Source organism: Oncorhynchus keta, chromosome 4 (genome assembly GCF_023373465.1).
Source record: "Oncorhynchus keta strain PuntledgeMale-10-30-2019 chromosome 4, Oket_V2, whole genome shotgun sequence".
Classification (NCBI taxonomy): domain Eukaryota; kingdom Metazoa; phylum Chordata; class Actinopteri; order Salmoniformes; family Salmonidae; genus Oncorhynchus; species Oncorhynchus keta.
This window is the reverse complement of record NC_068424.1, coordinates 26,838,798-26,855,196: the sequence shown is the minus strand read 5'-3', so window position 1 is coordinate 26,855,196 and position 16,399 is coordinate 26,838,798. Positions and strand designations below refer to the sequence as shown.

Below are 16,399 nucleotides of genomic sequence, written 5' to 3'. Positions count from 1 at the left end.
CTATCTCTCTATCTCTCCCCAGTAGCAGCCTCCTGGGCACGGGGCCAGTCTACCCAGAGAGAGCTAATTGTAGACCAACATATCAGCTCCAAAACCACAGCCCTCTTCGCTCTGCAAGCCACAGGACCCCATTGAGCTGCCCAGCCCAGAGCCTGTACGCCTCCCCACATGCCTGCCCTCCAAGCCATCACTCAGGCAGACACTAGCTGATGTGCCCCGACAGGAGCCTGGCACCCACACCATGTTTGCATTTCTCACAGCAGACAGACAGGCAGGGAGGGAGGAAGGCAGATAGAGGGAGGCAGATGGAGAGGGAGGTGGATAGAGAGGGAGGGAGACAGGCAGATAGAGAGGGAGGGAGACAGGCAGATAGAGGGGGAGGGAGGCAGATAGAGGGGAGGGAGACAGGCAGATAGAGGGGGAGGGAGACAGGCAGATAGAGAGGGAGGGAGGCTGGCAGATAGAGGGGGAGGGAGACAGGCAGATAGAGGGGGAGGGAGACAGGCAGATAGAGGGGGAGGGAGACAGGCAGATAGAGGGGGAGGGAGACAGGCAGATAGAGGGGGGGAGACAGGCAGATAGAGGGGAGGGAGACAGGCAGATAGAGGGGAGGGAGACAGGCAGATAGAGGGGGAGGGAGACAGGCAGATAGAGGGGAGGGAGACAGGCAGATAGAGGGGGGAGACAGGCAGATAGAGGGGGAGGGAGACAGGCAGATAGAGGGGAGGGAGACAGGCAGATAGAGGGGAGGGAGACAGGCAGATAGAGGGGGAGACAGGCAGATAGAGGGGGAGGGAGACAGGCAGATAGAGGGGGAGGGAGACAGGCAGATAGAGGGGAGGGAGACAGGCAGATAGAGGGGGGGGACAGGCAGATAGAGGGGGAGACAGGCTGATAGAGGGGAGGGAGACAGGCAGATGGAGAGGAAGGGAGACAGGCAGATAGAGGGGGAGGGAGACAGGCAGATAGAGGGGGAGGGAGACAGGCAGATATATGGGGAGGGAGACAGGTGAACGGAGGGTCGGTTCCTGTAAAAAATGTGTGTTTGACTGAAAACAGGAGTGATTGTCAACAGGCATTTGGGGAGCTGGTGACTGACAGAACTCTGGCAGGGAATGTGTGTGCCACCTTACCTGTCCTGTATCCTGTATTGTTGAGGTAGACGGCGAAGGAGCGTGGTTCATGCTGGGCCTGCCAGGACGGCGAAGAACAGTTCTCGTTGTTGGTGTAGGTGTTGTGGTTGTGAACGTACTTCCCAGTCAGCATGGACGAGCGCGATGGACAGCACATGGGCGTGCTCACAAAGGCATTGGTGAACGAGGTGCCTCCATCTTCCATTATCTTACGAGTCTTATTCATCACCTGAAGAGAGCCTAGCGGGGAGGAGGAACGAGGAGGAGGGAGAAATGAGGAAAGAAAGACCTTAAAAGACGAACAGCAAGTTGAACAGTTATCCAGAAACATTTCCGTGTGTCGCTGACGCCAATCGTCACAGACTGCAGTCTTATAGACTTAACAGTGACCCACGTAACTAAATTACAATCGTCACAGACTGCAGTCTTATAGAGTTAACAGTGACCCACGTAACTAAATTACAATCGTCACAGACTGCAGTCTTATAGACTTAACAGTGACCCACGTAACTAAATTACAATCGTCACAGACTGCAGTCTTATAGACTTAACAGTGACCCACGTAACTAAATTACAATCATCACAGACTGCAGTCTTATAGACTTAACAGTGACCCATGTAACTAAATTACAATCGTCACAGACTGCAGTCTTATAGACTTAACAGTGACCCATGTAACTAAATTACAATCGTCACAGACTGCAGTCTTATAGACTTAACAGTGACCCACGTAACTAAATTACAATCGTCACAGACTGCAGTCTTATAGACTTAACAGTGACCCACGTAACTAAATTACAATCGTCACAGACTGCAGTCTTATAGACTTAACAGTGACCCACGTAACTAAATTACAATCGTCACAGACTGCAGTCTTATAGACTTAACAGTGACCCATGTAACTAAATTACAATCATCACAGACTGCAGTCTTATAGACTTAACAGTGACCCATGTAACTAAATTACAATCGTCACAGACTGCAGTCTTATAGACTTAACAGTGACCCATGTAACTAAATTACAATCGTCACAGACTGCAGTCTTATAGACTTAACAGTGACCCATGTAACTAAATTACAATCGTCACAGACTGCAGTCTTATAGACTTAACAGTGACCCATGTAACTAAATTACAATCGTCACAGACTGCAGTCTTATAGACTTAACAGTGACCCATGTAACTAAATTACAATCGTCACAGACTGCAGTCTTATAGACTTAACAGTGACCCATGTAACTAAATTACAATCGTCACAGACTGCAGTCTTATAGACTTAACAGTGACCCATGTAACTAAATTACAATCGTCACAGACTGCAGTCTTATAGACTTAACAGTGACCCATGTAACTAAATTACAATCGTCACAGACTGCAGTCTTATAGACTTAACAGTGACCCATGTAACTAAATTACAATCGTCACAGACTGCAGTCTTATAGACTTAACAGTGACCCATGTAACTAAATTACAATCATCACAGACTGCAGTCTTATAGACTTAACAGTGACCCATGTAACTAAATTACAATCGTCACAGACTGCAGTCTTATAGACTTAACAGTGACCCATGTAACTAAATTACAATCGTCACAGACTGCAGTCTTATAGACTTAACAGTGACCCATGTAACTAAATTACAATTGACACAGTTCAGACTGTTCTGTTCCGTTTGTAGATCTTCCTTCATGACTTCTTAACCTGCTGCTCTGTAGTGACAGACAGTGTGGGAGATGGACTTTTGTCAGAGGAGGAGGATTGCAACATTGCATTTCCCTGTGGGGAAACACTGCGGTCAAACTAGGATTGGAGCTTTTCGCATCCCATCCTATTCTGTCAGAGTAATAAGTAACCATAATCCATTACACAAACACTGTACACCGCTCCACAAGGCCAGATGGCCCCTCTGTCTGCTTGCGCTTATGTCTGGGAGACAGAAAGAGCGAGAGAGAGGTGAGGATGCTCTCAGTCCCAGAATAGTAGAGAGCAGGGCCAACCATGCACCCTGTAGATTACAACACTGATCAACAGAGCATCTTATAGCGGTAGTGACCAAGACAACACCACCACTATAGTCCCAGACCTCCGTAGGACAGACCGAGAGATGTACACTAGGAACCAAATGGAAGGAAACGGGCAGAAAGAGTGAGGGTCCTACCTGAATTTGTCCAGCAAAAATGCTTGTTCTCATTTTCTGTTACAAAACGTTTCGCTACAGTGTGCACTAATGAATACAACCCAGATTCATACAGCTATGGCGGCTCTTACAAAATACAGCAGACCTCCAGGGGATCAGCATGACAGTCTTACCAAGCTCCGTGTCCTGATCGTCGGTTATGATGAGGATGATGTTGGGCCTAATGTTCCTGCGGTCCCTCTGGATGCGTCCCCTCAGGCCTCCCTGGGCTCTGGTGGTGCTGAATGCTGAACAGCCCTGGTCCCAACCCAGGGACAGCAGGCCCAGCCAGGACACACACACCAGCAGCATGGCGGAGGGAGGAAACCCACTGGAGCTCTCACTTCTGAGGAGGAGTCTGAGAAGAGAGGGAGACAGACACACACAGAGAGAGAGAGAGAGAGAGAGAGAGAGAGAGAGAGAGAGAGAGAGAGAGAGAGAGAGAGAGAGAGAGAGAGAGAGAGAGAGAGAGAGAGAAGAGAGAGAGAGAGAGAGAGAGAGAGAGAGAAACAGAGAGAGAGAGAGAAACAGAGAAACAGAGAAACAGAGAAAGAGAGAGAGAGAGAGAGAGAGAGAGAGAGAGAGAGAGAGAGAGAGAGAGAAACAGAGAGAGAAACAGAGAGAGAAACAGACAGAGAGAGAAACAGACAGAGAGAGAGACAGAGAGAGAGAGAGAGAGAGAGAGAGAGAGAGAGAGAGAGATACAGACACAGAGGCAGAGACACAGAGAGAGAGAGAGAGAGAGAGAGAGAGAGAGAGAGAGAGAGAGAGAGAGAGAGAGAGAGAGGAGAGAGAGAGAGACAAGAGAAAGAGAGACACGGCGAGAAAGAGACGGAGAGAGAGACACAGAGAGAGAGACACGAACAGAGAGAGAGAGAGAGAGAGAGAGAGAGAGAGAGAGAGAGAGGGAGGGAGAGAGAGAGAAAGGAGAAGGAGGAGTTAGTTGAGATGCAGTATTTACTGACACACTGTTGACAACATGTAATTAAGGAGAGACAACGAGAGAGAGAGAGCAACAATGAGAGTGAAAGTGAGACAGTAACGTATACTGAGTGCCCAAACATTAGGAACACCTTACTAATATTGCATACTGCTTTTGCCCTCAGAACAGCCTCAATTCATCAGGGCATGGTCTCTTCAAGGTGTTGAAAGCGTACCACAGGGATGCTGGCCCATGTCTCCTACCCTTCATCTACACTGATTAAAGTGGATTTCACAAGTGACGTCAATAAGGGATCATAGCTTTCACTTGGATTCACCTGGTCAGCCTGTCTCGGAAAGAGCAGGTGTTCCTGATGTTTTGTACACTCAGTGTGGATAGAAAGAATAAGAGTGAGCGAGGAAAAAGTGGTTTACTACTGCCTTATCAAAGCGGTAGTGACCCAGTCCGTTCTCTTTCCAGAATACAGTCAACAACCGTCCCAGATTCACCGCTACATTTAAACATATTTACTTCCCAGAAGTTACATCCATCTGCTCACAAATCATACCCCAACTCCACTATGTCTGTGTCCCAAAGGGCACCCTACTCCCTACGTACTGCACTCTCCTTTTCACCAGAGCCCTATGGGAAGTAGTAGGGGAAAAGGCTGCCATTTTGATGTGCAGACTACAGTGCATTCGGAAAGTATTCAGACCCCTTTCCACACCTGTCTATATAAGGACCCAACGTTGACAGTGCATGTCAGCTCAAAAATCAAGCCATGAGGTTGAAGGTATTGTCCATAGAGCTCCGAGATTGGATTGTGTCGAGGCACAGATCCTGGGAAGGGTACCCAAAACATTTCTGCAGCATTGAAGGTCCGCAAGAATATAGTGGCCTCCATCATTCTTAAATAGAAAAGGTTTGGCCAAACGCCCGACCATACTGAGCAATCGTGGGAGAACCTTCCAGAAGGACAACCATCTCTGCAGCACTCCACCAATCAGGCCTTTATGGTAGAGTGGCCAAATGGAAGCCACTCCTCATTAAAAGGCACATGACTGCGCTAAAGGACTCTCAGACCATGAGAAACAAGATTCTCTGGTCTGATGACACCAAGATTGAACTCTTTGGCCTGAATGCCAAGTGTCAAGTGTGGAGGAAATCCTGGCACCATCCCTACGGTCAAGCATGGTGGGCAGCATCATGCTCTGGGGATGTTTTTCAGCTGCAGGGACTGGGAGACTAGTCAGGATCGAGGGAAAGATCAACGGAAAAAAGTAGAGAGAGATCCTTGATGAAATCCTGCTCCAGAGCACTCAGGACCTCAGACTGGGGCGAAGGTTCACCTTCCAACAGGACAACAACCCTTAGCACACAGCCAAGACAATGCAGGAGTGGCTTCGGGACAAGTCTCTGAAAGCCAGAGCCCAGACTTGAATCCGATCAAACATCTCTAGAGAGACCTGAAAATAGCTGTGCAGCGACGCTCCCCTTCCAAGCTGACAGAGCTTGAGAGGATCTGAAAAGAAGAATGGGAGAAACTCCCCAAATACAGGTGTGCCAAGTTTGTAGCGCCATACCCAAGAAGACTCAAGGCTGCAATCGCTGCCAAAGGTGCTTCAACAAAGTGCTTAGTAAAGGGTCTGAATACTTATGCAAAAGTGATATTTCAGATTTAAATGTGTAATACATTTGCAAAAATGTCTAAAAAAAAACAGTTTTTGCTTCGTCATTGTGGGTTATGTGCCCAGGCTCTGTCGCAGCCGGCCGCGACCGGGAGGTCCGTGGTGCGACGCACAATTGGCCTAGCATCGTCCGGGTTAGGGAGGGTTTGGCCGGTAGGGATATCCTTGTCTCATCGCACACTAGCGACTCCTGTGGCGGGCCGGGCGCAGTGCAAGCTAACCAGGTCACCAGGTGCACGGTATTTCCTCCAACACATTGGTGCGGCTGGCTTCCGGGTTGGATGCGCACTGTGTTAAGAAGCAGTGCGGCTTGGTTGGGTTGTGTTTCGGAGGACGCGTGGCTTTCGACCTTTGTCTCTCCTGAGTAACTACTAACAATTGGACACCACGAAATTGGGGGTAAAATGTAAAAATATATATTTTTTAAATAAATGAAATATTTTAGAGTAAGGCATAAAATAGTGAGGTTAACAAAATATGTTAAAGGCAATGGATCTGAATACTTTCAAAATGCACTGTATATATATTGTTCAACAAACAGACCAGAAGACCATCCTGAGTTAACCACTCCAAACGTTGAAAAACTTTACTATGAATGAGTCCCGAATGGCACTCCCTATATAGTGCACTACTTTTGACTAGAGCCCTATTAGCCCTGGTCAAAAGTAGTGCAATATAAAGGGAATGAGGTACCATTTGGGACAGCCTATAACAGTTCCAGCATGTGCTGGGTGTTGAGTGAAATACTCAACCCTTAAATGAAGATCAGCCCCAGAGTCCTCAACCAAGCCTGAACCTGGACAAGAACATGCAGGGAAACACAAACGACAGACAACAGACACTGACCGATCTTAAGGCAACTATTAGAGAGAGAACTAGAGAGCGGGCTCACCTGAGTTGACATCATCAGTATTATAATGTCATCTTGTTCTTAACCCCTTCATATCCTTTCACGAGAAAACACATCCAGTATAGAGGCCTGAATCTGCTTCTCTCCCTGTGTTGATCAACTCTATCACACATCAACCATCTCTCTCTCTCTCTGGCTCTCTCCACGCTCCAATGCCTTCCCGCAGGCCCCAGCCTGAACCAATCACAGCCCTTCCTCCCACCTGTCAGTCAACAGGCATCCCAAGCCCGTCAAGCGTGACAGGGGTGGGGGGCGGTGGGGAGGTGGGGGGGGTAGTGGGGGGAGTGTACAGGGAATAGGGTGCCATTTGTGATGTCACTGTCGATTATAACCACAGTATAAATAACCACTGGCTTATTGCCTTTTCTACATTTACCACGATCAGAAAGACGCCAAGGAGTCTCTGAAGCTTTGGAAAGACGGTGATTTATGGTCCGCTGGTGTTGATAGAACTTTCCATCTGGTATTGACTGGGGTAAATAGTTTTATTCCACTCTTGATAACATTGCTTACCAAGTTTATCAAATCAAATGTTACTTGTCACATGCTTCGTAAAACAACAAGTGTGGACTAACAGTGAAAAGCTTACTTACGGGCCTTTCCCAACAATGCAAAGAGAAATGTTTTAAATACATTGTATTGTACGTTAATATGACTTAATAGACCGGTTTTAAACTGGAGACATAACTTAGTGTTTGGTTAAGAGTAAACTGTATGTTGAATGGTGAGTAAGTTCAAGTTGAACACCACCTACCCTATATGTTCCCTTAATGCTGATCATGAAGGGAAACACAAAAATATATTGGTATGCAGCCTTTAATTCAGCCATAGCTCCCTCTTTACTCCTTGGAGAAAGCCCTAGTGCTAGGTTGGGAACTGGCTCTGGGCCTGTCTGCTAAAGTTGAGAGGCACAGAGGGAGGGACAAAGGCAGTGACACCCACTGGGGTTTTGGCCCAGAAAGGAGGGTCTCTCCATGAGGGAGGGCCAGGCTCAGGTGTGGTAGAGCCACTATTTTGTTCCAGCTCATTAGGTCAGAATGAAGATCAGTATGGTGCCACTCAGCAAGATGGCTGTCCAGAAGGTCTCCTGTCACTGGGAGACGATGGAGCTGCTATTACAATGTCCTGGTTGTCATGGTCCACCTTCCTTACTCATACCCTCAGGCCAAGCTGAGGGCTGTATTACTCCTGGGATTGGATTTTACAGTAGTTTACCCACTCTTTCTGTAGTCAACCCATCAATGTCTACCTTCTCCACCATTCCACATCCAACGCATCTTCTTTCCTTCCTAATCAGCAATACGAGAGATTGTCGAAGTTGAAAACCTACCCTATCTGACCACTGTGTTTCGTCATAGCTAGCTAGCGTCTGTCGGCCCAAAGCCGACGTCACAGATATACTGAAGCATTCACAGATCTGTCGGTCAGAACAGATGGTCACCAAAGCATGTCAGCCTAAATCTCTGTTTTTGGTTCCCTCTAAACATAATCTTTGTTAACTATGCCCTATTCCCTACATAGTGCACAACTTTTGACCAGTGCCCTTGTCAAAAGTAGTGCCAAAATAGCGATTAGGATGCCATTTGGGATGAAACCTGTATCTGCATAACTGTGTTGGTCATTGGTTTTCCATCTGCTTGTCTCCCCATAGAGATGTGTAATGGTAATAAGCAGCTCTTAGCATGCATCCCAAATGGCACCCTATTCTCTAAAACGTGCACTACATTTGACCAGGGCCCATAGTGCACTATGCAGGGAATAAGGTGCCATTTGGGACGTAAATCTCAGATGGAGCAGTAAGAGCTTTTTTGGAGAGTATTTTGGACAGGCATTGTCCGGGACAGCCTGTCCAGACATCCTCACAGCCCTGTACAAACACTGGCACTGTTTAGAACCTCAGCCCTCAGGCAGGGATTGGCAGGGGACACACACACACGCAGGTGAAAACACAGACGTGTACATACACAAGACACAGATGTTATTTTTCTTCTTTTTTTCCATTTTTATTTGTATTTATTTATTGTTTACTTCAGTTAATTTAGTAAACACTTTCTTAAAACTTGTTTTTTTTTCTTAAAACTGCATTGTTGGTTGAGGGCTTGTAAGTAAGCATTTCACTGTAAGGTCTACAATTGTTGTATTCGGCACAATTTGATTTGATGTTAGAAACACTAGATTACCGAGAGAAAAAACACCCTACTCACACACGCATAATGAAGCCCACTTAACTCCTTACACTGTCACTGGAAGACTCTAAACAACCCAACAAGAGGCTATACTCAAAAGGGTCCGTCTAATGTTCGCACTCAACCCACATTCACACTGCATCCCAAATCAAATGGCACCCTATTCCCTATGTAGTGCACTACTTTTAACCAGGACCCATAAGCTGCCCCAGAGGGCTCTGGTCAAAAGAGGTGTGCTATATAAAGACCAGGGTGCCATTTGGGATGCATCATCAATTAGCCACGCCAATGATCCGTAGCAATGGTCTTTTCATGGGACTTCTTGAGGAATGAAGAAGCTGAGAGGCAGATAAAGAGTGTCATTGTGTGACATGCCACGCTAACAGCCCCGAATCGCCACATTCTCCTTACAACTGGAATTACAGCGCTAATACAATGCTATAAAACTTGATCATGGGACGGGGGAGCACATTGACACTGTGCTGAGGCAGCTGTCTTCAAAGCCAGTGTCCCGAATGGCACCCTATTCCCTATAAAAGGCACTACTTTTGACCAGGACCCATAGGGCTGTGATCAAATGTAGTGCAGTATGTAGAGAATAGGGGGCCGTTTGGGACAGACAGGAGGGTTCCATCTGTCACCTTCCTCTCCCTTTAACTCAATTGAACATGATTCACTGTTAATTTGACCTGATTTGGTTCACTTTTCTCCTGACCTTTTACCTTCAGAGAACAAAGGTCAACTTCAGTTCTCATTGGGACACAGGAAATGGAAAAATATGTTACGCACTCAGCCATTTCTAATATTCAAGTGAAGTTCCAGCAATGATGCCCACTCATCTACGAGACCCCTACACACACACACCTTGAACTTTAACCTCTGACAACCAGATTCCAGCTCCTGACAGTAGTGATGTCCTGACATTCCTATGACACCATGGGAGATGAGAGAAAGAGAGAGCAGGGGTAGCCTTGCTGTAGACCCAGGAACAAAGTAGTAGTAGTAGAGATAATTGACTACACTACCTTCAGAAAGTATTCCCACCCCTTGACTTTTTTCACATTTTGTTGTGTTACAGCCTGAATTTAAAATGGATTACATTGTGATTTTTGTCGTCACTGGCCTATGTTTAGAAATGTTAATAAATTAATTAATAATGAAAAGCCGAAATGTCTTGAGTCAATTATTCAACCCCTTTGTTACGGCAAGCATACATAAGTTCAGGAGTAAAAATGTGCTCAACAAGTCCCATAATAAGTCGGATGGACTCACTCTTTATGCAATAACAAGGTTTAACATGAGTTTTGAATGACTACCTCATCTCTGTACCCCACACATACAAGTATCTGTAAGGTTTTCCAATGTCTCTCTAACATGCTGACCAAACCGAACGCGCGTGCACGTTGATGTTGTTCGCCCACACCAGAAGCAATCAAAACACGCAGGTTGAAATATCAAAACAAACCCTGATCCAACTATATTCATTTGGGGACATTAGCTTGCTGTTGCTAGCTCATTTGTCCTGGGATACAAACATTGGGTTATTATTTTTCCTGAAATGCACAAGGTCCTCTACTCCGACAATTAATCCACAGATAAAAAGGTCAACCAAGTTCGTTTCTCATCATCTCTCCTCCATTCTTCAGGCTTCTTTTTCTTCTTTGGACTTTTTATGGAGGTTGGCAACCAACTTTACAGCATTACTACAACCGACTGCAGTGTGGACCTCAGTTCATCTTTCAATCACCCACGTGGGTATATGCTCCTAAAAACCAATGAGGAGACTGGAGTGACCGGACTTGCAGCGCATCAAAAATTGGACCGATTTCTATTTTAGCGCCTGGCTACACAGACGGTCGCTGACCCGCGCAAGTAGTGTGGGTGCAATGATTGAATAACATGCATGTGTACATTTATTTTGCAACACTCGCACAAGCAACGCAAGCGGTGTGGTCAGCATGTAAGAAGGGCACCTATTGGTAGAACGGTAAAAATACAAAAAGCTGACATTGAATGTCCCTTCGAACACGGTGAAGTTACTAATCACACTTTGGATGGTGGATCAATACACTCAGTCACTACAATGATACAGGCATCCTTCCTAACTCAGTTCCCAGAGAGGTAGGAAACCACTCAGGGATTTCACCATGAGGCCAATAGTGACTTTAAAACAGTTTGAGTTCAATGGCTGTGATAAGATAAAACTGAGGATGGATCAACAGCATTGTAGTTACTCTACAATACTAACCTGTTTGCAACAAGGCATTAAAGTAATACTGCAATTAACTTTTTGTCCTGAATACAAAGTGTTATGTTTGGGGCAAATCCAACACATTACTGAGTACCCCTCTCCATATTTTCAAGCAGAGTGGTGTCTGCATCACGTTATGAAAATGCTTATAACAGGTGAGTTTTTCAGGACAAAAGAAATAAGCGGAATGGGGCTAAGCACAGGCAAAATCGTAGAGGAAACCCTGTTTCAGTCTGCTTTCCAACAGAGATGAATTCACCTGAATACATGAGCAGGACAATAACCTAAAAAAACAAGGCTACTGGTAGTATTTGAGTAGACTGGTGAGAGAAAATATATATTTAATCAATTTTGAATTCAGGCTGTACCACAACAAATTATGCAAAAGGTCGAAGGGTATGAATACTTTCTGAAAGCACTGTACGTCCCAAATGCCACCCTATTCCCTATGTAATGTACCACTTTTGACCAGAGCCCTTTGTGAATAGGGTTCCATTTGGGACGCACTTAATGATAACCTTCAGGATGTGTTCCAACCTGAGGGAATAGTTGACTAGAATACTGTGTTCTTCTGTTATCTGGCATTTCAAATGCTTTGCATATGGAAGGTATTTGGCATCTTTCAGAAAAGTGATAGAAAATCTCCAAATGTGAAGGAAATATGAGAATTCTTGATCAGAAGTCAAGAATCTCTCCTTTTTTCCCTTTCTAAGAGCAGCATCGTTTTTCTTAACCTTTTTCCTTCAGACCAAACTGACACATTTAAAAGGAATGACCTCTTGAGAAAGCTTAAGTGAACCCAACCAAAGCAAACTATAGACCAAAGACCCTCAACTTAGTAAGAGGGGCAAAAACATTTCTCTTCGCCCCACAAACATCCCCCTAGAATATAGTTCTATACGTCTGTAGGAAACAAGAGGTCTTTTATGCCAGACACAGGGGTGATGTCCCAAATAGCACCCTATATTCCCTATTTAGTGCACTACTTTTGGCCAGGGCCCATATGGAATAGTGTGCCATTTGGTACTCAACCTGACTGCAGTCATACTGTTTCTGCTTCCTAATTGTTTTGGAGGATTAGCTCCGCTAATGAGCCTTTAAATTACTCATTACTCCTTTACTGTACTCATCAAGGGTTCAGCTGCAGTAGTAGAATATTGGGGACGGACCAGCCGTCCAGGAGAAGAAAAGGGCCTGGGGACGGGGGTTCAAAGTCGACCAAAACAAAAAGGGCACTATGGAGTTTCCAGTCAGTCCCTCTGACACGCACACAGCTGCCAGATGGAGTAAGAAATGTGCAATTTTCAGATTAATGGCCATCAACACTGAGTCAGCGTCCCAAATGGCACCCTGTTCCCTTACTAGTGTACTACTTTTGACCTGAGCCCTATGAGAATAAGGTGCCATGCTTAGGGTGCTTAATGGTAGACAGCATGATAATCTTCTACTCTCATGACTAATGTCTTCTTCTTTCACCCCCGATATAAAACAACCTCTCCCTTCACTACTAACCATGAATTACAAGAAAAGCCTTGCAGCTGTATAGGGAGTGAGACAGAGCTATGGTAGCATACATTACACACTCCAGCAGCACGCAGCATTCTGACTATGCCATCAGGCCCTACTTTCTCCTCTCATCTGCGCTCTTCCTCTCTGCCTTGGCTAGCCTGGAGATGGACAGAGCGAGAGGGTGAGATTTGATTTTATCAGGATCTCCTTTAGTCCCCATTTGGACTAGTCTTGGCTAGCCTGGAGATGGACAGAGCGAGAGGGAGAGATTTGATTTTATTAGGATCTCCTTTAGTCCCCATTTGGACTAGTCTTGGCTAGCCTGGAGATGGACAGAGCGAGAGGGAGAGAGGAGGGAAAGAGAGGGAGAGAGGAGGGGGAGAAAGAGTGAGAATCAAAAAGAGAGGGAAAGGGGGGCTTGTCCCTAACGAGCAGGCCTATCATGAATGAGGGACTTACCTCAGGGTCCCAGTGACATCTGGTTTAGGTTTGACACTCAGAACCTCTCCTCCAATATAACTTTTCATGTTCAGCAAGACACAGAACAAGATGGATGGAGGATTTCAGAAGAATATAAGGAGTTCTGATGATCGGGACAGTTCACTTTCAGGGGAAAGAGGAGGATCTTCAAGGATCAATCAGTGTCTTGTTTCATGTTCATTCCATTGTCCCTCTTTCTTTTATTTCCTCCATTGTTCAGTAATGACTAATAAATGCGCAGGACGGTGCTGCCAAACAGAAGACTGAGCCAGATGCAATCCGTCTGCCATGTGGTGGTGCTCTAGTGGTCTGTGTTTGTATGTGTGTGGAGGGTCGTGCGTTACCTGTGGCTGTAAGGAATGCACAGCCAATCAGAGGGCTTCCCAAACGCTCCGTAACCGCCATCCACCATTGTCCCTCTGGGGCTTGTAAAGGTTTCCGTCTCCCTCCTTGGCTTGGGATGACTTCACACACACGCACAAGCATGTACACACAGATACACACACACTCATTCTCCTTTTCTCACCCCCCAAGGAACCCATGTGTGTGTTGTGTGTGTGTGTGTGTGTAGCTCAGGAGGCCCATCTCAGCCCAGGTGGCTGAGGTTAGTCTAAACTAGCCGCGATCAAAGCCACATAACCACTCAGGTCAGTGCACGGTCAGGGCACAGGACGCTGTGTGGTTAGAGGCCTTCCCAGCAGCCTACCAGTCGACCATTCAGACAGCCAGCCATCCCTGCACTAGTTAGCTAGCTTTGTTGCCATGGTTTCTGAGTGTACTGTACTTCAGTGAGGGCCTGACCACCTATTGAGAGAGAGAGAGAGAGAGAGAGCTATGGGCTGTGTAGCAACGAAGGATAATCTCAGAGGTAGAGAGAGACAGAGAGAAAGATTAGGAATATGTGTCTGTGCCGCGATGACAAATAAATCATGAGAGAGAATGTATGAGGGGATCGCTGTGTGTAGAAGAGGGAGAGACAGAATCTACTGATTTGGTTCTGATACCGCTCTCATATTTCAGCCCAGCCTTGATTACTCCCACTTGTTTTTCCAGGGGGAGTTTTTATGGAGCCACATGAGCTTAATATTGAGGTTTGTTCCAAATGTTGCTCTAATCCTGTTGGGGAATTTGGCTGGGCGGATGCCACGGGGCCTGGTACACTGAGAAGAACCTTTGTGAGGAGGGCCCAGGGTGCCCTGAGTAGGCCGGGGCAGAAGGGAGTAGTGGAGGTAGAGGGGTAGGGCGCAGGTCAAGCCTGGATCTCTCTCCCACACTGCTGTCCAGCCCACGGACTGAAGGAGTGCTGCCTCTTTAGTTACCACACTCTCACACTCACTCCAGTGACACCTCCGTCACAAAGTAAGGACAAATATGATTCAAGCCCAGTACTGACAACTGATCTATGAAAACTATAAATCAACAGAGATCTGGATTGCAACAACACCAACACATTAGTTGTATAACTAAAGGAGTGCCTTGGTTCTGTGAAAGCTGAATCCGTACCGGTAGCCCGAGTTCAACCCCTAAACCCTACACCCTTCGCCCTGAGACCCTCAGAGAGACCCTTTGTAGAGCCCTTACAGCCCTTAGCCCCAGGCTGCTAGACCCTCATCATTAATTATGTGTCCATGTAAATATATCATTCAATTAATCCAGCTCCCACAGACATCAAAGGCTGAAGCAGCCCGGCCACCAGGTGGTCCGTTGGGAACTCTGCTGGGAACGCTGAGAGGGAAATGATTAAAACACACAAGAGGACGGCTGTTTCGGAAAAGTCGGGAGTTGACTCTCTGTGTGTGTGTGTACTGTGTGTTCGTGAGGGAAAGCGCTGTACATAGTATGTCTCTGTTAATAATACCATTCCTTACTAGACAACAAGCTAGCTAAGATGCAACTAACATATAAGCATAACTATAGCTAACAAACTGCTTGACTTAGTAATAAATCAGCCAACCAGGACCACAAGTGGAACCATCAGATGCGGGCCATCTGCAAATGAACAGTAGACATTGAGAATGTTTACATGCACAGTAATAGTATGATATTTAACTGATTATGGCAGTCGGTCAAGTATGGCAATAGTCATGTAAACACCTTACTCTGCTTATCGTAAATTGGAAGAAGGTCAAACATTGAAGTAAACATACGCTGATTAAAACACCTGGTTTTCGTGGGAATCTTTTGAGTTATTAGGACATGTAAACGGCTTAAATCGGCATTCCAGCTGTGTTCTTGATCTGCTCATGAGCCAGCACCGGAAAAACTGAATGTATGCTTCTTAGAAAGAGTTTTCACATACAACCTCCCATACTGCTAAGTCATCAGGAGGCCCTGGTGTCTCATCAGGAGGCCCCGGTGTCTATACTAGCCCCATACTGCAGAGTCATCAGGAGGCCCTGGTGTCTCATCAGGAGGCCCCGGTGTCTATACTAGCCCCATACTGCAGAGTCATCAGGAGGCCCTGGTGTCTCATCAGGAGGCCCCGGTGTCTATACTAGCCCCATACTGCAGAGTCATCAGGAGGCCCTGGTGTCTCATCAGGAAGCCCCGGTGTCTATACTAGCCCCATACTGCAGAGTCATCAGGAGGCCCTGGTGTCTCATCAGGAGGCCCTGGTGTCTATACTAGTCCCATACTGCTAAGTCATCAGGAGGCCCTGGTGTCTCATCAGGAGGCCCCGGTGTCTATACTAGCCCCATACTGCAGAGTCATCAGGAGGCCCTGGTGTCTCATCAGGAGGCCCTGGTGTCTCATCAGGAGGCCCTGGTGTCTCATCAGGAGGCCCTGGTGTCTCATCAGGAGGCCCTGATGTCTCATCAGGAGGCCCCGGTGTCTATACTAGCCCCATACTGCTAAGTCATTAGGAGGCCCTGGTGTCTCATCAGGGGGCCCCGGTGTCTATACTAGCCCCATACTGCAGAGTCATCAGGAGGCCCTGGTGTCTCATCAGGGGGCCCCGGTGTCTATACTAGTCCCATACTGCAGAGTCATCAGGAGGCCCTGGTGTCTTATTAGGAGGCCCCGGTGTCTATACTAGACCCATACTGCTGAGTCATCAGGAGGCCTTGGTGTCTTATTAGGAGGCCCCGGTGTCTATACTAGACCCATACTGCTGAGTCATCAGGAGGCCTTGGTGTCTTATTAGG

General features: G+C 46.6%; 1 protein-coding gene across 3 annotated transcripts in view; it reads right to left on the bottom strand.

Annotated features, from left to right (window-relative positions):
* Nucleotides 1-16,399, bottom strand: part of sulf1 (sulfatase 1) — a 72,704-nt gene that overhangs the window by 39,453 nt on the left and 16,852 nt on the right. For all 3 annotated transcript variants that reach the window (XM_052504956.1, XM_052504960.1, XM_052504962.1), the window contains exons 2-3: nt 3,442-3,665; nt 1,134-1,373 (exon numbers count right to left, since the gene is read on the bottom strand). In XM_052504956.1, coding sequence (XP_052360916.1) covers nt 1,134-1,373; nt 3,442-3,619 — 418 coding nt within the window. In that variant the 5' untranslated portion in view covers nt 3,620-3,665. The remainder of the gene's footprint in view (nt 1-1,133; nt 1,374-3,441; nt 3,666-16,399) is intronic.